Source organism: Moschus berezovskii, chromosome 28 (assembly GCF_049115385.1).
Source record: "Moschus berezovskii isolate FMDL1 chromosome 28, NW_MosBer_1.0, whole genome shotgun sequence".
Lineage (NCBI taxonomy): Eukaryota > Metazoa > Chordata > Mammalia > Artiodactyla > Moschidae > Moschus > Moschus berezovskii.
The window spans coordinates 17,568,559-17,594,083 of record NC_142487.1 but is presented as its reverse complement, the minus strand read 5'-3'; the positions used below and the strand labels follow the sequence as shown (position 1 = coordinate 17,594,083).

The window sequence follows — 25,525 nt, the reverse complement described above, 5'->3', positions numbered from 1 at the left end:
ATGTGGGATCTTCCCGGATCAGGGATTGAACCCGTGTCTCCTGCATTGGCAGGCAGATTCTTTACCACTGAGTCACCAGGGAAGCCCTAGTTTGACTTTGTGAATGTAAAGAAAACAACAACCATTTGCTCTCTGTTTTTTAATATTCCTTTCAGTAACGATGTGTAACCTGATTTAAGTGACCCATATGTTTCTTTTTTCTGGCTGCTGCTTAGTTTTCCGTCAGTGCTATTTTTTCCCCTTCCTTGAGTAAGTGCTATAAAAATTTTTCTTTTCTCCCTTTCTTCCACACCTGCCACCCCTCTGACTCTGATGGGAGGCATTTTATCATGACAGTGTTTTATTATCTCTGGTTCTCTCCCTAAGGTCAAAATGAGAGAGTTGAGTCTTCTCTGTGATACTGAATGGGTGCCAAACAGAAAGCACTAACAGGGAGCAACCACGGCTCAGTTTCAGGTGTAGATTATGAGAGCTGTGGAGTGAAGTGAAAGTCTCTGTCGTGTCCGACTCTTTGCGACCCCATGGATTATACAGTCCATGGAATTTTCCTGACCAGAATACTGGAGTGGGTAGCCGTTCCCTTCTTCAGGGGATCTTCCCAACCCGGGGATTGAACCCAGGTCTCCGACATTGCAGGAGGGTTCTTTACCAGCTGAGCCACAAAGGAAGCCCATTAGAGCTGTGAGTGACCAGAAATCTTGTCTTTATCTTTGCGTTCTCGTGTTTGTGCCTCCCTCTGCTGATACTCCTAGGGACTACTGAAGTGGCGTTTGGGCTTTAAAGTGGGAGAATCTCAAGGATAGGGTGAGGTTTCAGTGACCTTGTTCTGCAAAATATTCTTAATAAAAGATTGTATTTATTCATTGTTTGAGATATTTAAGTCAAGGACTTCAGTATGATGGCTGTGTAGGATATCACCTTGATGTGTAAAATGATCTGTGGCATTTCCAGTCTCTTCCTTAACGTGGCTCAGAAATACTCACCAGGGATTTGTGGGGTCTTCAGTGACACTTGGATTGGTTGACTGTGGATTTTTTTTTCTAGCTTTGTATAGAAACAGGTCTTTAAAAGTAATTTGTAAATTCTACCCCCACCCTCCCTTTGGAAGTCTGAATTTAGGTTAAATCTGAACTCTGCCACTTATTGTAGGTAAATAGCCTCTCTGAGCCTTCATCTGTGAAATGGTGATGATACCCACTCCTTAAGAGTGATTGTTAGGATTAATGTGGGCTAGAGAGAATGGAATGTTTATGATTTAAAGTATTAAAATATTTAGCTGGAGCTATGGAGGCAATTTAAAACTCTTTAAGAGATTAAAAAAAGCACACACACAACTCTGGTTTGTAAAACTTCACAACACAGTAAACACATTGAAATCTCTGCAGTCCTTTACTCAAAGAACAACAGTTTACTTTGTCATGGACCTGCACATTTCAATGACTTCTAATATTCTCTTTCCTGTAAGAAATGCATAAATGTGTTACTGTAATTTTTGGCAGGTAAGTTTCATATTTACTTGTTTTTAATTGAAACTAAGGAAGATATTTGGCCTCGTATGGAAGCTGAGTGATAAATGATGCATGGAAACTAAGGCAGTATGAGTGACTTGCTTAATGTAAAGCCTGATAAGCAGTTGAATCTTATAATTCTTCACTTGCCTAGGAATTATTTGCTTCTAGAGTAACCCCAGAAATAAGAATATAGTATAATGCAAGAATGTTTTTGTTTTAGTAAATGGAAATTGTCAGAGATTTCACTTGGAATTTGCTTATTCTTTAGTTTTGTTAGAACTTTGGCCTTGAAATGCTATGTTTTACTTGTATGAGATCAATTTATCAACATTATTTTCTTAGGATTACATTGATAACGAAGCTATTGAATGTACTTCTTAGTAAACTGGCTTAAACTTGACTGAAGTCATGATTTGGATGGCACATGGAACCAAAGAGAGGTCTTTGTCACAATTTTAAGATTTGAAATTTAGATGTGTTTACACCCCTGGAAGGAAAAAAAATCCAATTAGGTGCCATCTGTGGGTCCTGAGCACTTGTTCCCTCACCTCTGTAATTAAAAATCTTGTGCAGGCTGCTTGGCTAAACCAGGGGTATGTTAGTAAACTGGTCAACTTATTTGGTCTAAAATGTTCTCTAGGAAATCAGTGAGTGATTCTGAAAGCTTTTGGGTCTGGGTCACCACATTTTCTAGGGTAAGGCATGGAATGACAGTTCAGCAAATACATGTTGATTATATATTATTAATACTTGCCAACAAACCACTTGTTGGAATAGGTTGTTAACTCTCATGGGTCATGTTGGACAGCTCTGGAGGAGAAAGATTGAGTTGGCTCTTCTGATTTCCTCCACTCGTTGAGCTAAATGGTAGTGACCTACTGCTTCTACAGTGAGACTTAACGTGGTTTTTGAACTTGAATCTTGCCGTGTATTCTTTTTAGCCTTGATTGATGTCTTCAGTATGATTTAATATTCTCTTCAAGCTTTGCACTGACCTCTCAGAGGACTGCTGTGCCAGTTATTTCTATTTGTGGCAAGGCAGGAAGGAATTTCTTCAAACTGAATACCAGGTGATATTGTGGTCTAGAAAAAAGAATTGCTAAACTTCTCTTTGAGATGCCAAGTGCTTTGATGTTTTAGAAGCAACTGCTAAATTTGGACTTGGACACCTGTGTTCAGTTCACTGAACATGTATTGAGTGTACATTTTGTGCCAAACTCTTTGTCTGTCTTTTTCTTGTAAGATGGTCAAAGTCCAGTGCATGTATGTGTGCTTGCAAAGTCGCTTCAGTCGTGTCCGACTCTTTGCAACCCTTTGGACTGTAGCCCACCAGCCAAGCTTCTTTGTCCATGGGATTCTCCAGGAATAATGGAGTGGGTTGCCATTGCCATCCTCCAGGGGATCTTCCTGACCCAGGGATTGAACCCTTGTCTCTGGCATCTGCCTGCACTGACAGGCAGGTTCTTTACCACCAGTGCCACCTGGGAAGCCCCAAAGTCCAATAGGGGCCTGCAGGGGCCTGCCTTGCTTGTAGTCAGAAGCTCTGGGATAGTGCAGCCAGCATTTACAGTAACAGCCAGATGCACCAAGCATAGGTGCTGTGTAGATGATTGCTTTTATTTAGGGTGAGCAAGAGAGTTGGGTGTGTGCCGGTGTTGAAGGGTATTCTGAGGGAGTGGATACTGGGAGTGAATTGAAAAAGTAGTGGGTTAGAAAAAAGTCATAGGAACTGAGGGAAGAAAGAATTTTGTCAATACAGGTGTCAGTAGTGTCCAAAGCTGGGAGCCACATGTGATCCTGATTGACTTTGTAAATTAGAAAGTCACTTAGGTTCGAGAAGTTTGGGACATGGGAGCATTTCTGTTGGAACAGTAGTTTGCAACCAACCTTTGCTGCTTACTTTGTGACTTGGGAAAGCCACTTTGACTTTGGCTCTTTGAAAAGAAGTGTTTGGACCCTCAGTGGGTTCCAGTCTATAATCAGTGGGGCTCCATGAGTTCAGAGAAGGCACTTCTGGGTTTGCAGGGAGATCAAGGGTAAGGCCAGATTTTCATTGGGGGAAGAAGTATAGGTAGTCTATTTCTGATTTAAACAAGACAGCTGGAGCAGCTTGAGATTTTATCTATTTTATATATTTCGACTTCAGTATGAATTTTATTTGAAAAAACATAGTACAGTATAAGAAATTTGAAAACCACTGGTCTACGGAAGTCATAGTTGCCTTCAGACATTAAAAGCAATATAATTACTAGCTGGTGTTCGAAATTCCTCTACTAGATGCAGATTATAGCAGATGTTAACTTGCTCAGCATGTAGATTTTATTCAGAGGACAGCTTAGTGTCTGAGTTTCTGTGATGATGATATTCTCATTAGGTATGAAAACTGAGCTTCCAGACAATTGAATGCTACTTTATACTTTGTTAAACAAAATTTTTTATGTGTCTCACCAGGTTCTGACTCAGAAGATCTTTTGGAAGAATTGCTCTGCTGTTTGATGCAGTTAATCACTGATATTCCACTCTTGTAAGTTCTGGCTAAGCCAGGATCACTTTTCTCTTCTCAGTGTATTGAAGACGCTGATTGATCGTGTTGAAGAGTTTGTGGATTGTGGTGTAGTACTTGCATGTATTGCTTCTATGTATGCCTCCAGGTACATCCATGGGCTTCTTGCTGTCTTGCGTGATAATAGTCAGACTTTGATGACCCGTCATCATCACAAGAATTTCATGTTGTTGAGGGGAAAATAAACTCTTTAGTAACGTGAAGCATATGATAAACACAGAATTAATCTGCGTAAACCAGGGTTTGAGAGAAAAGCAATTTGAATCTGATACATACATGGTAGATACAGCTCCTTGTCCACCCATTATTTATTCTTCCCTTCTTCCTTGCTTCTGGATTTTATATGTGGCCTCTTTTGGAGAGGTTGGATTTCTATTTCTAGCTTCTCTTGAGGCTGGATGTGGTCAGTGAGATGTAGTGGGAAGTGCTCCAGTGAAGCTTACAGGAACAGCTCTTTCTGGGGACCTCCCTCACCTGAGAGACACATGTATATTCTTTCTGGGGACCTCCCTCACCTGAGAGAAGCATGTATATTTTCATCTGTGAGAGCGCACTGTCCTGTTCTCCAGAGTGTGGGCAAGGTCTCCTTAGAGTTGTGTTGGACATCTTGGCATCATGAACTAAGAGACTCACGGCACATTCTGCTTTGATGGCATTGAGCTGCTGAACCAAAGTCATCAGCCACTACCCGCCTCCTGCCCCCACCCCTGGAGTTCTCATGTAAGAAAAATAGACCTTGTTTACACTGTTATAACCAGATTTCTGTTACTACAGCTGAATGCAGTTCCTGTATAATTCAAAATGTTTGTTACTTTTAAAACAGTTGTTCTCAACCTTATTTGTCTCTCAGAGGAGCCTTTTTAGAATTTTTTTTCTTAATTGTCTCTCCAGAGTCCTAATGAAATTTGAATACTCCAGATACACTGGATATGCTTATATGCTATGACTTTTTGGAAGGCCATACGTCATTATAATATCTGTGAAGATTTTCACCCTTGAAAGAACCAATTTTTACCCACTGGAGGGTGATCTCTTACACCGACTATTGAGAATGCATATTTTATTATTTAAAAAAATTTAATTTTGGCCACACCACACAGCAGGTGGGATCTTAGTTTCTTGACCAGGGATCTAACCCATGCTGCCTGCAGTGGAAGTGCAACATCCTAGCCACTGGACAAATGGGGAATTCCTGAGAATGCACATATTAGAGGAGTTATTTTTTGAAATAAAAAAGTAGGTTTTATGATTTATCATCACAAAATCTCAGTCTGTTTGGAGATATTGTTGGGAATATGCCCTTTGCCTGTGACCCAAAAGGAAAGATGGGTATTTGTGAGAAAACGGGCCTCTGTTGTGCATGAGCGCAGCATCCAGAATTGTATTGTGACAGTTGCTCAGAAGTGTCCAACTCTTTGCAACCCCATGGACTATACAGTCCAGCCTGGAATACTGAAGTGGGCAGCCTTTCCCTTCTCCAGGGGATCTTCCCACCCAAGGGATTGAATCCAGCTCTCCTGCATTGCAGGTGGATTCTTTACCAGCTAAGCCACAAGAGAAACCCTTGTATTATAGGCTTATTGTATTATAGGCAGAATTGTATCATAGGCTTAGAAATGAGAATCACCAAACCCTGTTGTGACCTGGTCTGGTCACGTGCAGCCTGGAAGGTAGGGCTGAGACAGCTGAGGAGTCACCGACGGGGAAAGGGCATGGAGAAAGTATCCCAGGTAGTGGAACTCTTATGACAGACACAGTTCTTTCCATGCCTCGTATCCTTTCTCACCTTATTCTCCAGTATTGTTGGGGGAAGTGTGTGCCCAGCTTGGTTTACAGGCTCTTTGGGAACTAAATGTGGCTCCATGACCGTTTAGGCCAGTTACACATAAGAAGTCAGGAGCTTGCAGAGCATGTATCTTCAGCTCATCACCCTTGGCCTTTCTCTTCCTACCTGGATGTGGAGGCAGTGCTTTGGCCTTCTTGAATCCAGGATGATGGGTGCCACACACAAAGAACAGTGTCCCAGGAGCGTGGGGTGTTGATAATGTAATGGAACGATTACACCAGCCCTTGATGACTTATCTTTGGTTTTCTTATGTTAAAAGAGCAAGCAGTTACTTTGTTTAAGCCACTGTGGTTGGCTTTCTGTTACGTATGGTCAGATGTGGGAGGGGGAACACACATATTGCTTGTTGTTGTTTAGTTGCTAAGTCGTGTCTGATTAGTGACTCCATGGACTGTAGCCTGCCAGGCTCCCCTGTCCATGGGATTTCCTAGGCAAGAATACTGGAGTGGGTCGTCATTTCCTTCTCCAGGGCTCTTCCTGACCCAGGGATGGAACCCGCGTCTCCTGCGTTGGCAGGCAGATTCTTTACATTTAGCCACCAGGGAAGCCCTGTGTATTGCCTACCATTTGTTTATCATAGTATGTGTGAGGCTTCTTGTGTTCCTGATATTAATTTTAAAAACAGCACCACCTCTATTACATTTGTTATTACCAAATACCAGCAATTTCATACTTATCCTAAATAAGTACATTGTTTTTGTTACTGCTGTTGATAAAATGTTGCGGTAAAGTTAAGGGGGATGAAAATGATAAATCCCCTTAGATAGTAAATAAGCCGTGAATACAATGTAGAGACCAGCCATTTAAACACTTGGAGAGCAAGTAGACAGTGTTGTAATATATCAAACATTTCAATGTTTTAATGTGTTTATACTTTTTAAATGAACTGAAAATGCACAGACAACCAGATGTCTTGTATTATGTACACTCAGCTTTAACCAGCTGCTGAAACAATTTCTTATGATTTAATGTTCTTGGAACTCCATCCTACAAGAAGGTTTGTCTTGGTAACAGTTTCCATGTGAAACCAAACTCCTCTTCAAATGTTTCATCTACTATAACCATAGTGCAGTGTTATGGATCAGCTTATAATTTAAGGAGGAATATTAACCTATGAAAACTGGCAATGCTCTGACACACCTGACTGTCATCTGTCTTTCTGTAAACGTTGAAGTTTAATGTGCTGCCTTAGTGGGTGAATAGCAAAAGGTATCTAATTTTAATGGCCTTCGTGGGTAATTCAAAACTTTTCTAGCTTAAACATTTGAGACTGAAATCATTCTGTTAATATTGAATGCAAGTGATTACCAAGAACCTAGAGTGATTACAAGAATTTAGAAATCTGTAAAGTTAACTGATTCTTCATCATTAGGAGAATAGGATCAACTGTGGTAAAATCCTAGAATTTCTAAGAATTCATCTGTAGTGAAATTTTTTTTTTTAAGTAGTAAGTGGACATGAGTTTGAGTGAACTCCGGGAGTTGGTGATGGACAGGGAGGCCTGGCGTGCTGTGATTCATGGGGTCACGGAGAGTTGGACACGACTGAGCAACTGAACTGAACTGAACTGAAGTGGATTCTGCTTCTCAGTTTGGATTTGTTGATAAAATATTCATTCTAAGTTCTAATGAGGTGGATGAAACTAGAGCCTATTATACAGAGTGAAGTAAGCCAGAAAGGAAAACACCAATACAAAATACTAACGCATATATATGGAATTTAGAAAGATGCAAATGATAACCCTGTATAAGAGACAGCAAAAGAGACACAGATGTATAAAACAGTCTTTGGGACTCTGTGGGAGAGGGTGAGGGTGGGATGGTTTGGGAGAATGACATTGAAACATGTATATTATCATATGTGAAACGAATCGCCAGTTCAGGGTCGATGCATGTTACAGGATGCTCGGGGCTGGTATGCGGGGATGACCCAGAGGGAAGGATAAGGGGAGGAGGGAGGAGGGTTCGGGAGGGGGAACTCATGTACACCCGGGGCAGATTCATGTCAATGTATGGCAAAACCAACCAATATAATATTGTAAAATAATTAGCCTCTAATAAAAATAAAATAAAATTCATTCTATGAGGTGTTAATCTTCAGTGTCAGATTAAAACTGCACTTCTGGGAATCCTTCCCTATTAACTCTATACCTCTCAGCTTTTGTGTATGTATTTAAAAGAAAGATTAAGTCAGGGATGGTCTTGTGACTTGACTTTTTCAGTGTGTATTGGGTTGATCCCCTAGAATTAAAGTGTCTTTCAAAAGTAAAACTTTGTCTTTTTAACTGTTATATCTTCTTGATCTCAAGGAGTTGAATGGGAGAGGAATAAGGTATGATAAAGGTATGTCTCTTAAGACACTAATAGAGAGTGAAATGGAACATGGTTGGCAGGCTAGAGTTGAAAGCACTACACTTAGAGTTTGGGACACTGGTTGAGGTCTTCCAGTTTTACCATGGAGTTTGAATGGAGACCCCATGACTGTACCTAGTGATGGAGTTTAGGTGGGGCCCTAGCAGCGTAAGCAGTAATGTTGGATGGGCCCAGTACTTGATGTTTTGAGGACTGCTTAGGATGCTTTTCTTATTATGAAATAGAGTTTATTTTGAGAGCTTAAACAGGGTTTCTTTCCTTGTCTGTCTGTTGCTGTTTCCGTCAAAGCTCTTACTCTCAGCTGTTTACAGTCAGGCTGTTATTGAGAGCAAGCTCTGCTCCTTTCCTCTGTGCCCCAATCTGGACAGGTCCTGGGAGGTGTGCTCAGAGCGGGCCTTGCTGTGAGCTCCGGCCTCTTCCTCTGAGATCCATTTATGTGTCTTTTCCTTTATTAACCTGTGAGCTCAATGAGGAGGAAGGACCAGGGCTCCTTAATTCTCAGCCTGGCCCTGATGGGCAGATATTTTAATTCTGTAATCTGGGAAACTTTATCTAGTTTTGTCGTAAGTTGTATATTGATAAAGATATGATATTCATAACGAATTGCCTTCACTGCCTTTTCTGGGGCACTGTGTGTGTGTATATGTGTGTGTGTGTGCGCACTGTGTGTGTGTGGACTATGTGTGTGTGTGGACTGTGTGTGTATATGTGTGTGTGGACTCTGTGTGTGTGTGGACTCTGTGTGTGTGTGGACTCTGTGTGTGTATATATGTGTGTGTATGTGTCTGTGTGTGTGTAGTGTGTGTGTATGTGTGTGTGTATATGTGTGTGTGTGTGCGCACTGTGTGTGTGTGGACTATGTGTGTGTGTGGACTGTGTGTGTATATGTGTGTGTGGACTCTGTGTGTGTGTGGACTCTGTGTGTGTGTGGACTCTGTGTGTGTATATATGTGTGTGTATGTGTCTGTGTGTGTGTAGTGTGTGTGTATGTGTCTGTGTGTGTGTATATGTGTGTGTGTGTATGTGTATGTACTTAGTCTGCTGCTCAGGTGCAGGAGGTCGCTGGTGTCATCTACTGGCTGTGTGTGTGTCTGTGTGTGTGTGGACTGTGTGTGTGTCTGTGTGTGTGTGTGTTGGGACTTAGTCTGCTGCTCAGGTGCAGGAGGTCCCTGGTGTCATCTCCTGGCTGTGTGTCTGTGTGTGTGTGTGTGGACTTATTCTGCTGCCTAGGTGCAGGAAGTCCCAGGTGTCATCTACTGGCTGTGTGTCTGTGTGTGTGTGTGTGTGGACTTAGTCTGCTGCTCAGGTGCAGGAGGTCCCTGGTGTCATCTCCTGGCTGTGTGTCTGTGTGTGTGTGTGTGTATGTGTCTGTGTGTGTGTCTGTGTATCTGTGTGTGTGTGTCTGTGTGTTAGTGTGTGTGTGTGTGGACTTAGTCTGCTGCTCAGGTGCAGGAGGTCCCTGGTGTCATCTCCTGGCTGTGTGGCTGTGTGTGTGTGTGTCTGTGTCTTTGTGTGTCTGTGTCTTTGTGTGTCTGTGTCTTTGTGTGTCTGTGTCTTTGTGTGTCTGTGTGTGTGTCTGTGTATCTGTGTGTATGTGTGTCTGTGTATCTCTGTGTGTGTGTCTGTCTGTGTGTGTGTGTGTGTGTGTGGACTTAGTCTGCTGCTCAGGTGCAGGAGGTCCCTGGTGTCATCTCCTGGCCTTGTCCATGTTAGTCATTCTGCTTCAGTCAGGCTGCTGTTCTTGCTGATTCGGAACTTGCCAACCCACTCCTGTCTTTGAGGCCTGTGACCTTCCTTCTCCTGCCTTGAATATCTTCCCTCAGACATCTGCATGGCTCATCTCCTGTCCTCCTCCAAGCTTCCTTCCTTCTGCTCAAAGTTCGGCTTCTTGGAAACAGTTGCTCTGCCTACCCTAAAATAGCACCCCTTCATAGTCTGTCCTTTCATCATGCTTTATTTTTTTGTCCTAATGCTTATCACTACTTTTCATATTGTTATTTCATGTTATTTTATTTCTCAAATAAAATTAGAATGAAAGCAACGTGAAAACAAGGACTCTTCCTGTGCCAGCACTTTGTTTTGCTCACTTCTGTCCCCTTAGTATTGATGTTAGCCTGGCATGTGGAGGACTCAAAAAATAATTGTTGAATGAGTAAGTCCCTGGGGGCACAACCTATTCAGTGTGCTTAAATATTTTGTTTGTTGCTCATCATGTGGTCTATATGGAAACAAGGTAGTGTGCTAAAGGATAGTCCATTGCAGATAGAGTGATACAAAGCCCCTTGCAGTTGGTGAAAAAAGTGAAAGTGTTTGTCACTGAGTCGTGTCTGACTCTGGTACATTGTATTTCAATCACTAGGTTTCTTATAGACATTAACAGTGTGGAGGGGCAGCCAGAAACCGAAACACTGAGAAATCACATCTCACAACATTTAAGGAAATGGTAGATTGTTGTTGTTCAGTTGCCAGTGTTGTGTCCGACTCTTTGTGACCCCATGGACTGTAGCACGCCAGGTTTCCCTGTCATTCATTGTCTCCCGGATTTGCTCAAACTCATGTCCATTGAGTCAGTGATGCCATCTAACCATCTTGTCCTCTGTCGCCCCCTTCTCCTCTTGCCCTCAATCTTTCCCAGCATCAAGGTCTTTTCTAATCAGTCAGCTCTTTGCATCAAGTGGCCAAAGTATTGGAGCTCAGATAATTAGCTATAAATGCTGAGTAGTCTGGGGCCATTTAGTTTAGGGAAAATTGGTGTAACAGTTTCTTTTCCATTAAGTTAATCTGCAAGAATATATATATTACGAATATACTTTGCTATGTGTATTTACTGTGTTAGGCCCTGGGCAAAGAAAGACATGACTTTGGAAGAGCTTAGAGATGGATGGATGCATAGAAAGCCCACTGAGAAGAACAGTTGATACATGCTGCAGTCATTTGGAGCTGTAGTGATGAGCTGCGGCCAGACCTTCAAGGAGGCAGAGAGGAACTGCTTAGGGACTTCTTGGGTATATATCGTATGTTTGTGGAATACAAGTGGATTCATTTGATTAGAGCAGAGAGTTTGTGGGAGACTAGGGCTGGAGATGGAGAAGGCAATGGCAAGCCATTCCAGTACTCTTGCCTAGAAAATCTCATGGATGGAGGAGCCTGGTAGGCTGCAGTCCATGGGGTCGCTAAGGGTCGGACACGACTGAGCGACTTCACTTTCACTTTTCACTTTCACACACTGGAGAAGGAAATGGCAACCCACTCCAGTGTTCTTGCCTGAAGAATCCCAGGGACAGGGGAGCCTGGTGGGCTTCCGTCTATGGGGTCACACAGAGTCGGACATGACTGAAGTGACTTAGCAGCAGCAGCAGCAAGGCTGGAGAAGCTATGTTGTTTGATGAAGTAAAGACTTGCATGTTAGAAGGACTAAATGTTGATTATGTTTAAGGTTCTCTTTATTAAAATGTATAAGAACATAGTACATATATTTTGAGCTAGTTTCTCTGATGTCCATTTTGGATGTATTTGGGGAGGAATGGAACTGTTAAGAATCTTATTTATAAAATTAATGTTGCTGGATTTAAGAAGTATAATAAAATGATATAAAATGCGTATTTATTTGACTCACAGGTGTTGGTATTGGCTTAGATGTCATACTTTATAAAATTTGAATGTTGAAAACTTTTGGTGCTGATGATGAATAGGTGGTTCAAGAACCTGAAGAGCTGTAAACAGTTCCTTAATGAAGTCTGCAAGTCTTGAGAGTGAAGGAACTGGAGACCCTGTGTTGGCAGTGAAGGGCCTAACTGTTGGGAAAATGTCTTTTTGTAGCCCTGCATGTTGATACCCAAACTTGTGTCAAATCCAGCCTCAACAGAGTGGGTGGCTAAAAGAAGTCAGCATTTAAATTTTAGGTGCCTAGTATAGATTTCTGGCTGGATTAGGTATTCAAGACATTATAAGCACTGAATTCAGGTGATAGCGTTTTCAAATACCAAGACATAATTAAGTTCACAGTAGCTTATTAGTTTGAAACTTGATTTCTGGTGCTTCTGGCGAGGGGGGGAGGTTGGAATCCTAGTTAAAAAAATTTTTAACATGTAAATCTTTACTGGTCTTACTGAAGAAATCTGACTGACATATATCCAGTACCACAAATGTTAATATTACAAGATATGTGCTCATATTGTTCATAGTCACATAATTGACTATTGCCAAGACATGTAAGGGAGAAGTCAATGGCAACCCACTCCAATACTCTTGCCTGGAAAATCCCATGGGTGGAGGAGCCTGGTAGGCTGCAGTCCGTGGGGTCGCTAGGAGTCGGACACGACTGAGCGACTTCACTTTCACTTTTCCCTTTCATGCGTTGGCGAAGGAAATGGCAACCCATTCCAGTGTTCTTGCCTGTAGAATCCCAGTGATGGGGAAGCCTGGTGGGCTGCCGTCTATGGGATCACACAGAATCGGACACGACTGAAGCGACTTAGCAGCAAGACATGTAAGAGACATTTTATAGTAGGAAACAAAACCATTAATTCTGAATCCAGAAGCCAGTGTTTGAATCTTAGCTTTACCACTCATCAGCAGTGCCACTTCAGGCCTCAATTTTCTCATTTTAAAATTGAGGTTCGTAGATCATAGACTGTCACTTGGAAAAGACATTTGAAGGCCTCTAGTTCTGTTTAATATTTTAGATGTGGAGATTGAAGTGCATCAGTTTGGAAATCAACTCATGTAGCCATTGAGGGATGAGCTGGCAAGCCAATAGTGTAATACACCACGACCTTGGCTTCCTAGAGGGACCAGCAGCTGGGAGGGGGCCTCTCATCCTGTGATGAGGTCTGTCGAGGGCTCTTACTGCCAAGGATCTGTTGCTTAGGATTCTGTTGAAGACCAGAGTAAAGCACTCGAAAATGCTTTTGTAAATTTTAAAATGCTTTATGATTATATAAAAGTGTATTGCAGGACTTCCCTGGGGGTCCAGTGGTTAAGAATCCACCTTGCAGTCCAGGGGATGAGAGTTCAATCCCTGGTCAGGGAACTAAGATTCCACACTGCTGTGGAGTACCTAGGCCTGCATGCCACAACTTCTGAAACCTATGTGCTCTGGAGACTGCACACCACAGCTGCTGAGCCCGAATACCACAAGTAGAGTGTGTGCGCAACAACGAAGGCTCCAGCATGATGCAACGAAGACCCCACGTGCCACAACTAAAGCTGACATAGGCTTCCCCCACCACCAAACTGTATTGCTTTACACATAGTAGGGCTTCTCTGGTGGCTCAGATGGTAAAGAATCCGCCTGCAGTGCAAGAGACCTGGGTTCAATTCCAGGATCAGGAAGATCCTCTGGAGAAGGGATAGGCAACTTACTCCAGTATTCTTGCCTGGAGAAGTCCCATGGACAGAGGAGCCTGGCTGGCTACAGTCCACGGGGTTGCATAGAGTTGGACACGATTGAGTGACCAACACACACATTACACATAGTAAGTGTTTAAGAACAGCATTGGCTATATTTTTCTTCTGAGTTAATTTTCCTGTTTTAAACTTCTCAGTAGAAACTAATAGCCCTTGGTCATTGACAAGTATAGTGGTCATAGGAAACAGGATGTGTAAGATTCAAAAGAACAAGGCTGAATCCTTTGTGTGAGAACTGAAGTAAGTTTCTGTTGTGTCAGGCTGCTTCATAGAGCTTCTCTGACTGCTTTGGAGGACTAGCTGTAGCCTGGCATTAGGTGTGAGAGACTAGCAGCCGCTGGAGCAGAGTCCTGAATCCTGACATTTTGCCTGTGTTTGCATATTTCCTTGAAAGTTATAAATTCTATCAGTTCAGTTCAGTTCAGTCGCTCAGTCGTGTCCGACTCTCCGCGACCCCATGAATCACAGCACGCCAGGCCTCCCTGTCCATCACCAACTCCCGGAGTACACTCAAACTCATGTCCACAGAGTCGGTGATGCCATCCAGCCATCTCATTCTCCGTCGTCCCCTTCTCCTCCCGCCCCCAACCTTTCCCAGCATCAGAGTCTTTTCCAGTGAGTCAACTCGTCGCATGAGGTGGCCAAAGTATTGCAGTTTCAGCTTTAGCATCAGTCCCTCCAATGAACATCCAGGATTGATCTCCTTTAGAATGGACTGGTTGGATCTCCTTGCAGTATAAGGGACTCTCAAGAGTCTTCTCCAAATTCTATAGAGGTATATAATCATTGAATTTTTAGAACAGGAGTTAAGCTTATGGATGTACTCAGTCATGTCCGACTCTTTGTGGCCCCATGGACTATAGCCCACCAGGTTCCTTTGTCCGTGGAATTTTCCAGGCAAGAATACTGGAGGGGGTTGCCATCGCCTACTCCAGGGGATCTTTCTGATGCAGGTCGAACCTGCGTCTCCTGCATAGACAAGTGGATTCTTTACCATTAGTGCCACCTGGAAAGCCCTGATCTTATACATTTTCACTTTGTGTATGATGGCACTGAAGTAGAGAAGAAGGAAGTGACTTTCGTAAAGTCTGTTTGTAGGATTCTTGTGTATAACTCAGCCCTGAAAATGTTGAATTTCTGCCTTCAAATAATTTTTACTCTTATAAAAACAAGACTGGTGACTTCCTTGGTGGTCTAGTGGTTAAGAATCTGCTTTCCAATTCAGGGGACGTGAGTTTGATCCATGTTCGGGGAACTAAGATCCCACATGGCTTGGAGCAGCTAAGCCCATGTGCCACAACTAGAGAAGCCCACTCACTGCAGCTACTGAGCTTGAGTGCTTTAGAGCCTGTGCTCTGCCACAGGAGCTGCCTGTGCACCACTGCTGGAGAAGCCCCTGCACGCTGCAGGGAATGCCTGTGGGCTGCAAAAGAGACCCAGTGCAGCCAAAGTAAATTAATAAATAAAATTAAAAAAATAAAAGGAAGACTGGTACAGGATGCTTTTGTTAATTTCTTTTCCTGTTATTAGTACAAGTAATCGCAAAATATGAATGAGCTGGTTTGACATTAATAACTGAATTTTAATTCTACCAATGAACAGTTGATTTTTTTTCCTTTAAAATTTTTTGTCCTACTTATGTATCAATAAGTTAATTATTTATAGAGTTGTTGCTTTTGGGGGTGTAATCCAGATTACATTACCTTTGGATATTTAAAGCTAGTCTTTAATGCTGATGTGCTTGTCTTAGATTATAACGTGTATGTGCATAGGGTTTGGGAAGACAGTCGAAAAGCACAAAGGGGTTATGCTGAGAACCGATTTTGTCTTGTATCTCTTTACTCTCCAGAGACAGTCTTTTTCATTATGAGCTGTTCTGATGGTTTATACATACACCTTTACCCTTATCTTACCTTTATATATTTATCTAAATAATATAACAGTATTTTACTTTTGTAAATTAAAGGCTTTACTTTTCAGAACAATATTAAATTCACAGCAAAACTGAGCAGGAAGTAGAGAATATTCCCGTATCCCTCTTCTTCCCACACGTTGCCTCCTCTGCTGTCGGCATTTCTCACCACAGTGGCACATTTATTATAGTCGATGAAGCTACACTGATGTATCACTATCACCCAACTCATAGTGTGCGTTAGGGTTCATTCTTGTTGCATTGTACATTCAGTGGGTTTTGACAGGTGTATGATGACATGTGCCTGGTGTGCTCGGTCTGTGGAACCTCAGAGTCAGACATGACTTAGCGACTGAACAACAATAGCTACAACATCCATCATTATAGTTTCATAAGCGTACTTTCACTGCTTAAAATTCTGCCTGTTCATCCCTCACACCCCCTTAAACCTTGGTCACCGCACTGATCCTTTTACTGTTTCCATATTTTCACCTTCTCTAGAGTGCCATGTGGGCTTTCCAGGTGGCTCAGTGGCAAAGAATCCGCCTGCCAATGCAGGAGACGTTGGTTCAACCCCTGGGTTGGGAAGATCCCCTGGAGAAGAAAATGGTAACCCACTCCAGTATTCTTGGCTGGGAAATGCCATGGACAGAGCAGCCTGGCAGGCTGCAGTCTGTACGATCGCAAAAGAATTAGACATGACTTAGTGATTAAACAACTATAATAATAGAGTGGATAATAATATAGTTGGAACCTACAGTACAAGCTTTTTTAGATTGGCCTTGTTCATTTACTAATGTGCATTTAAGTTTCCTCTGTGTTCATGGCTTAGTAGCTCAGGTCTTTTTAGATCTGAATAATACTTCATCGGATGCAGTATGTGTACATAAATTCACTTGATACATCTATGCACATTTATAGCCCTCATATAAGTCTTAAAATTGGAATTAAGTGTGACCATTTTAAAATTTGATAAAAATATAGTCAATTTGGTAAAAACTTTTCCCCTGAAGGCAGTATATCATTTATAAGTTCCACCAAAAACATTTAACAGTGCCTTGCCAATACAGTATATTATAGATTTTTTTGTAAGTTAAAACTGGAAATCAAGATGGCAGAGTAGAAGGATGTGTGCTTATCTCCTCCTGAGAAAGCACCAGAATCACAACTGGCTGCTGATTTTTCAACAAGAGAATGCTGGAACCTACCAAAAAGAGATACCCCATGTCCAGAGACAAAAATGGAAATCATATTAATGATCCTTACATGCATTCTTTTATTGCAAGTGGGGTTGAATATCTCTTCATGTATTTAAAAGCCATTTCTAAGTTTCGATGAAGGTTCAGCAGTCATTTCTAATTTTTGAGAGCTCTTTTTCTCTAATTGTTCCTTGTTTGTGATGGAACTTTTAAGCGGGCATAATTGCACTTTGGGTACCCATGTAACGATTTCAGTATATTTGCTTTATTATTGTGTATCAGTGCATCTTAATTTTTTATTTTTTAGAATGTTGAGCTTTATTTCAAGAAGATAATATGGCTGTTTCATCCATTTGATGCATCATTACATATATATCATTAGTTCTTTGAGAAACTGTAAACACTTGGAATGTGTTTAATATATTTGGTCCACTCCATTAATATTTTCCATATGATGAAGTTGGCAGATAAGGTGACTGATAAAGGTAATTGAGGGACATTTCTTATACTAGAATGCAGATTTCTTGACTCCTAATGTCCAGGTACTTTCTGCTCCATTGTTAGTACTTTTGTAATTGAGGAGTATTACCATGTTTTTGAATTTTATTAACTTCAAAACTTCTCTGCTATTGACAGTATCTGAAATATACCACTTTTTAGTCTTTCCTCATATTTTACTTCTGGAATCTTCATGTTGGCATGACATTAATATTTCTAATGTTTGGTATTAATCCTTTGAACTTGTCAGTTTTTATTAAACTTATGTTCCATTTACAGTACTGTCAACTTCTTATCCAGTAGTAAGTCAGAGGAGGATGTTTTTTTCCTGCACATTCCCTTAGCCAACACTAACACCCATTTCATGAAGGCTTTTGTCTTTATCCAAGTGTTCCACTCTGCCCAAGCAGAGCAGTGCAAGGTCATAGCTCCTGTCTTTTTTTTTTTCTTCACATGAAATTAATAACTTGCTCCAACAGTAGTTTGTTCTAGGACATTTCCAGCCCAGATGGTGGAAAGTTCTTGGGATAACATGGCAGCCGAAGGAACATTTTGGCTTTTTAAAGTTGACTTTGTTTTGGCGATTGTGTAATGAAAATCTTCTGAAGATTATACAAGGACATAAAACAAGAAAGATCTGTTGGCTTAAAACATTTTTCATCTTTTAAAAACCACCACACTCAGCATGGTGGAACTTTGGTTTCTTTCAAGTATTGGCCTGTCTTGGCTCTATTCCCTGATTATTTGGCACCTAAGATAGCCCAATTAATAGATTTAAAATTTTGTTGTTTTGAGTATAATGTTGCCTTGAATTCCTGTTTTGAACATTATAGAAAGTTACAGCAAGAATTGACATTAGAGATCATCTTGCCTAGTGTACTTATTTACAAATAAGAAAACTGAGACCCAGGGGAGTTCATTTTTTGATGTGAACAGAGTAACTTCAATAGAGAACTTAGAAGCAGAGCCTCCATTTTCTAACTTGGGAACAGTGACTCATTCAGCATACAGCAATATGTTTTAGGTTTTTGTTTATTCTTATTTCAGTGTCATTGGATTTTAATCAGTACAGGTTTGATTTTATCATTTATGATAATCCTCTCTTGTTAGTTCTTGATTAATTTCATTTTCAAGCAGGTGATACCTTTCTGTTGTTCAAATACCGAACTCACAAAAGTGCACATGAACCGCCTCTTGCCTGTCCTGATTCCTCATCTCTGCAGCCCGCCTGTTTGTCTCCATGGTAACCACTGTTCATGCTTGGTTTCTTAGGTATCCTTCCTGAATTTTTTTATGCATATATATTCATTATGAATTTAGATTTTATTTCCCCCTGTATTCATGTAAAAGGTAGGAAATTATGCAATATTTTGAATTTTCTTTTTTCAGTTAGCAGTCTATCTTGGCAGTTTCTGTATACAAGCATTTAGAGCGCTTTCTCATTTTTGTGTTTTAAGTAAAAAGTTTATTGAGATATACTTTAGGTACTCCAGAATTTACCCTTTCAAAGTATCTATTTACATAGTTTTTAGTAAACTCACAAAAGTTTTAAACCTGTTCAGTTCAGTTCAGTTCAGTCGCTCAGTCGTGTCTGACTCTCCTCGACCCCATGAATCACAGCACACCAGGCCTCCCTGTCCATCACCAACTCCCGGAGTACACTCAAACTCATGTCCACAGAGTCGGTGATGCCATCCAGCCATCTCATCCTCCGTCGTCCCCTTCTCCTCCCGCCCCCAACCTTTCCCAGCATCAGAGTCTTTTCCAGTGACTCAACTCGTCGCATGACGTGGCCAAAGTATTGGAGTTTCAGCTTTAGCATCAGTCCCTCCAATGAACATCCAGGATTGATCTCCTTTAGAATGGACTGGTTGGATCTCCTTGCAGTCCAAGGGACTCTCAAGAGTCTTCTCCAACACCACAGTTCAAAAGCATCAATTCTTCGGCGATCAGCTTTCTTAAACCTGTTACTGCTGTCTAATTCCAGAACTTCATTACCCCAAAAGAACCCCTCTACTTACTAGCAGTCATTCCCCATTTCCCTTGCCCTCCTGCCTGTAGTAACCAATAATCTGTTTCTTGTCTGTATAGATTTTCCCTTTATATACATTTCATATAAATGAAATCATACAATGTGTGGCTTTTTGTAAATGTCTTCATTCATAGTGTCGCATGGTTCATCCATGTTGTAGCATGCCCCGGTACTTCATTTCTTTTTATTGCTGAAAACTATTCCATTGTATGAATATATACCACTTTTTGTTTATCCATTTGTCAGTTGATAAATATTCTGGTTCTTTCTACTTTTTGGCCATTATGAATAATACTTCTGTGAACATTCATGTACAAGAGTTGGTGTGGACGTGGTTTTCAGTTCTTTCTGTATATATCTAGGAGTAAGGACTTCCCTGGTGGCTCAGACGGTAAAGCATCTGTCTACAATGTGGGAGACCTGGTTTGATCCCTGGGCCGGGAGGATTCCCTGGAGAAGGAAACGGCAACCCACTCCAGTACTCTTGCCTAGAAAATCCCATGGACGGAGGAGCTTGGTGCAGGCTACTGTCCATGCTGTCGCAAAGAGTCAGGCATGACTCAGCGACTTCACTAGGAGTAAGGTTACTAGGTCCTGTGGTAACTCTGTGTTTGATTTTTTGAGTAAATGCCAAACCTTTCCGTAGTGGCCTCATCATTTTATATTCCCAGTAGCCTTGTATGTGAGTGCTGATTTGTCTACATCCTTTTTCATTCGTTTTTAAAAGTTGCATTGTATTCTGTTGTATGTCAGTATCAGTTTATATTTAATCATTCCCCTATTGATGGGCATTAGGATTGCTAACATCTTTGTGCTGATGTCTTTTGCTCATTCTTGTATTGGCACCTTTATTGTATCTGTTTCTAGGACCCGTTTTACATTAGAAAGATTAGTCCTTTGTGACATTAAGTGTGTTTTTTCTATATGTACCTTTTGACTTTTTTGCTATTAGTGTGTGTTTTTGCCATGATAAATTTTTAGAAACTATTTTTAAGCAATGGAATTTATCAGTCTGTTACAGCCTTCCACGATCCTTGTTACCTTTTTGGCCTCATCTCTTACCACTTTGCTTGCAAACTCCCTTCAAGCTGCATTGGCCTCTGCCATTCTTTGAATATGCTAGTCGTGTTCCTACCCCAGGGCCTTTGCATGTGCTGGTCTTTCTTTCTAGAAGACTTTTCCCTTGCTTGTTTATTTCTTTCAAATCTTTGTGCAAATGTCAGCTTCTTGTTGAGTGTTCCCACTTAAAATTATAACACACCTGTGATAGATGTCAAATTTTGAGATCAATGAAATATGTATTTACTTTTTATATAACAAATTAGGTGTTAGAATGCTGTTAGTTTCTTATGAAGGAACAAAAATTTCTAGGTGTAAAACCTTTCAAATAGTGCTTAAATGCTTTTAATGACTAAATGCCTTTAATGAGACTGAATCTGTGGCTTTGCTAGTAAGTTTAACTTAGGTCTTTGGCAAGTGTAATGGTTCATTTTTGTGTGACAGTTTGAGCTGAGGGATGCCCAGAGATCAAACGTTAGTTCATTATTTCTGGGTGCGTCTGTGAGTGTGTCTCTGGAAGCGATTAGCATTTGAATTGGTAGATTTCGTGAAAAAGATCATATGCACTAGTGTTGGTGGATGTCTTTCAGTCCATTGAGGACATGAATAGAATAGGAAGGTGGAGGAGGGCCGAGATTGTTCCCTGTCTTTAGTTGAGACACCCGTCTCTTTCTGTCTTTAGATGTTGGCACGCCTGTTTGTTGTGCCTTCCCACTCAGGCCAAGGCTTTCCTGCTTCTCAGGCCTTTAGGTTTGGACTGGAACTACACCGCTGGCTTTCCTGGGCCTGCAGATGGCAGATAATGGGACCTTTTAGCCCCCATGATTGCATGAGCCAATCTCTTATAAATAAATTACTTTCCATATTATATATACTTATATCCTGTCGGTATATTTCAGTTCAGTTCAGTCGCTCAGTCGTGTCCGACTCTCCGTGACCCCATGAATCACAGCACGCCAGGCCTCCCTGTCCATCACCAACTCCCGGAGTTCACTCAAACTCATGTCCACAGAGTCGGTGATGCCATCCAGCCATCTCATTCTCCGTCGTCCCCTTCTCCTTCCGCCCCCAACCTTTCCCAGCATCAGAGTCTTTTCCAGTGAGTCAACTCGTCGCATGAGGTGGCCAGAGTATTGGAGTTTCAGCTTTAGCATCAGTCCTTCCAATGAACACCCAGGATTGATCTCCTTTAGAATGGACTGGTTGGATCTCTCTGCAGTATAAGGGACTCTCAAGAGTCTTCTCCAACACCACAGTTCAAAAGCATCAATTCTTCGGCGATCAGCTTTCTTCACAGTCCAACTCTCACATCCATACGTGACCACGGGAAAAACCATAGCCTTGACTAGACGGACCTTTGTTGGCAATGCAATGTCTGCTTTTTAATATACTATCTAGGTTGGTCATAACTTTCCTTCCAAGGAGTAAGCGTCTTTTAATTTCATGGCTGCAATCAGCATCTGCAGTGATTTTGGAGCCCAAAAAAATAAAGTCTGACAAGGAGAACCTTAAATAATGCAGCAAGTGTGGCTAGTTCATTGCTATCATCTGAATGTTCCTGTCCTCCACAAAATCATATTTTAAAACCTAACCTCTGCAGTTAGAAAAGACCCTGATGCTGGGAAAGGTTGAAGGCAGGAGGAGAAGGGGACGACAGAGGATGAGATAGTTGGATGGCATCACCAGCTCAATGGACATGAGTTTGAGTAAACTCTGGGAGTTGGTGATGGACTGGGAGGCCTGGCGTGCTGCAGTCCATGGGGTCACAGAGTTGGACACGACTGAGCAACTGAACTGAACCGAACTGAACCTCTGCAGTGATGGTGTTAGAAGGTTTGGGGCCTCTGGGAGATGATTAGGTCACAAGGGCCGAGCCTAATGAATGGTACTGGTTCCCTTCTAAAAGATACCCACGAAAATGTCCTTGCTGCCTTCCATAATATGATAACACAGCAAAAACATACTTAATCTTTGTGAACCAGAAAGCCATTTCTCATCAGGTACTAGATCTTCAGGTATCTTGAGCTGGACTCTCTGCTTCCAGAGTTGTGAGGAGTACCTTTCCATTGTTTATTATATGAGTTTGTTATTGCAATTCAAAAGGACCGAGACACTGGGTTGTTTTTCCTAGTTGCAAATCTCCGGTACTTTGATTGTTTACAGTGAAGTGAGAGACAGAAATAATTCAGAAAACCTATGGTCAAAATGAGATTAGAGATGATCCTCAGACCTTCTCTCCTGATACTTTTTTTTTTTCAGGAAATTTCCCAGTGGAGACATCCAGTTTGAAGCAATCTTTCTCCCACTCATTTTCCTTTATGTTCTTCCCATTTTGAAAATTTAAATTAAATATAATAAAAAATAGTCACCTGTAATCTCATCTTCAAGGATTGCTGTTTTTGTTCTTCGCATATTAGCATCTGTATGTGTATTCATTCATATGGTGCACAGTACTGATCTGCTGTCTTTGCTCAGCATCACATCATGAAACAAATATTTAAATATATTGTTTCAAAGCAGATGGAATAACTTGTTTTATGAAGCCAGCATACCCTGATTACGGAAACCTAATGATGACATTTCACAAAAAAGAAAGTCACAGACATATTTCTCATGCTTTAAAAAAATTAGCAAATTTTATTCAGCAACATAAGAATATACAGTATAACCAAGAATTATACAGTATAACCAAGTGGGCCTTATTATCTCAGGGTTACAATATTGTTAACACTTGAGAATCAATCTGCCACATTAATAAAATAAATTAGAAAAGCCGTTTGATTATCTCAGTAAATGTGGAAAAAGTGTTTGACCAAATTCAGCATCTATTCATGGAAAAAAAGACTCTCAGCAAACTAGGAAGAAACATCTTCAACTAGGTTAGGGGCATCCATGAAAAACCTGCAGCTAACATCACACACAGTTATGAGAGACTAAAGCTTTACCTCCTATGTGATTAGAAACAAGTCACGGGTATTTGCTTTAAGCTTTTCTGTTTGCTATTATATGAGGCCCTAGCCAGTTCAAGAAAACAAAACAAAGAATAAAAGGCATAGAGATTGGAAAAGAAGAAGTAAAACTGTCTTTATTTGCTAGAAACATGATTGTTTATGTAGAGGGCCCTGAGGAACATAGAAAAGCTACTTGAACTGAAAAGTGAGTTTAGCAAGTTTACAGTTTATAAGATAATTATACAAAAATCACATATTAGTAGCAAACAACTGGAAATTAAAACTTTAAAACTTCCATTTTAAAACAATGTGAAAATATGAAGTAGTAAATTCAACAAATATGTGTACAACTTATATCCTGATAACTAAAAACATTGCTCAGTGAAGTCAGAGAAGACCTAAATGTAGACGTACCTTGTGTTCATGAAGTGGAAGACTCAGTGTTGTTAACATGTCAGTATCACCCAGATGGAGCTACAGAGCCAATTTATCACATTTGCACCAGGTTTTTTGTTTGTTTCTTCCTGGACACTGACAAGCTGATTCTAAAATGTACTGGGGAGTGCAAAGAACCTAGAATATCTGAGGGAATAATTGGAAAGGAGGAACAAATGGAATGCTTACACCGTGTCTCTTTCAGTGTGCTGAAAAGCTAGTTTTGTTTTGGCTTTTTAGATTTATTTCTTTATTTGGCTGTGGTGGGTCTTTGTTGCTGTGCATGGGCTTTCTCTAGTTCTGGAAAGTGGGGACTAGTCTTTGTTTCGGTGCCCAGGCTCATCACTGTGGTGTCTTGTGTTGTTGCAGAGCACAGGCTCTAGGGTGCACGGGCTTCAGGAGTTGTGGTGCATGGGCTTAGTTGTTCCATGGCAGGTGAAATCTTCCTAGTCCAGGGATCAAACTAGTGTTCCCTTGCATTGCTAGAATGATTCTTAACCATATGGACCTCCAGGGAAGGCCAAAGCTACTGTTTTGAAGATAATATGGTAGTGCCCAAATAATAGACAAATCAATCAGTGGATGATTTTAGTGAAAAAGTGTTAGTTACTCAGTTGTGTTCGAATCTTTTGTGACCCCATGAACTGTAGGCTGCCAGGCTTCTCTCTCCATGGAATTTCCAAGGCAGGAATACTGGATTGGGTAGCCATTATCTTCTCTAGGGGATCTTACTGATTCAGGGGTGGAACCTGAGTCTCCTGCCTTGCAGGCAGATCTTTACTATCTGAGCCACAAGGGAAGCCCTGGAGGGAGCCAAGAAATAGATCTGCTCTTCTGTGGTCAATTTTTTTGAGAAAAACAGCAAAACTATTCAATTGGGGTGGGGAATGTTTTTAAACTAGTGGTGCCGGAAAAGGTAATTATATGAGAAAACGAAACAAAACGTTAACTCTTACCTTCACGTGTAACACAGAATAATATACATAGTCTTGGTTTAGGCAAAGAAAACTTAGAAAGGATACAGAAAGCAGTAGCCAAAAAAGGAAAGTCTTGATAAGTTAAACTTCAGAAATAAAAATTTTGCCTCCTCAAAAGAGACTGTTCAAAAAAGAACAGTCAAGCCACAGATGGGAGAAAATGTCTCTGAAACATAACTAACAAAAGAATTTATTCTTGAATATATAAAGATCTCTTACAGTTTAAAAATAATTAGGCAAATAACCCAATTAAAAATGAGCAGAAGATTTAAATTGATACTTCACAAAAAGGATCTGTAAATGGCCAGTGTAAACAGTAAGTTTTGATGTTATTAACCATTAGAAAATGCAAATTAAAGCTATAGTAAAATATCACCGCTGCTGCTAAGTCACGTCAGTCGCGTCCGACTCTGTGCGACCCCATAGACGGTAGTCCACCAGGCTCCCCTGTCCCTGGGACTCTTCAGGCAAGAACACTGGAGTGGGCTGCCATTTCCTTCTCCAATGCGTGAAAGTGAAAAGTGAAAGTGAACTTGCTCAGTCATGTCCAACTCTTAGCAACCCCATGGACTGGAGCCTACCAGGCTCCTCCATCCATGGGATTTTCCAGGCAGGAGTACTGGAGTGGGGTGCCAATGCCTTCTCCTTCACACCACTAAGATTAGTGTTGTCCAAGGTTTAGGGGGGAGGGAGTGATATAGAACATGGGATATTTTTAGAGCAATGAAACTGTTCTGTATGATACTGTAATCATGGGTACA

General features: G+C 41.2%; 1 protein-coding gene across 4 annotated transcripts in view; it reads left to right on the top strand.

Annotated features, from left to right (window-relative positions):
• DYM (dymeclin) overlaps nt 1-25,525 on the top strand; it is a 391,190-nt gene that overhangs the window by 70,539 nt on the left and 295,126 nt on the right. For all 4 annotated transcript variants that reach the window (XM_088833353.1, XM_088833352.1, XM_055417337.2 and 1 more), the window contains one exon: nt 3,963-4,035. In XM_088833353.1, the coding sequence (XP_088689479.1) occupies nt 3,963-4,035 (73 nt within the window). The remainder of the gene's footprint in view (nt 1-3,962; nt 4,036-25,525) is intronic.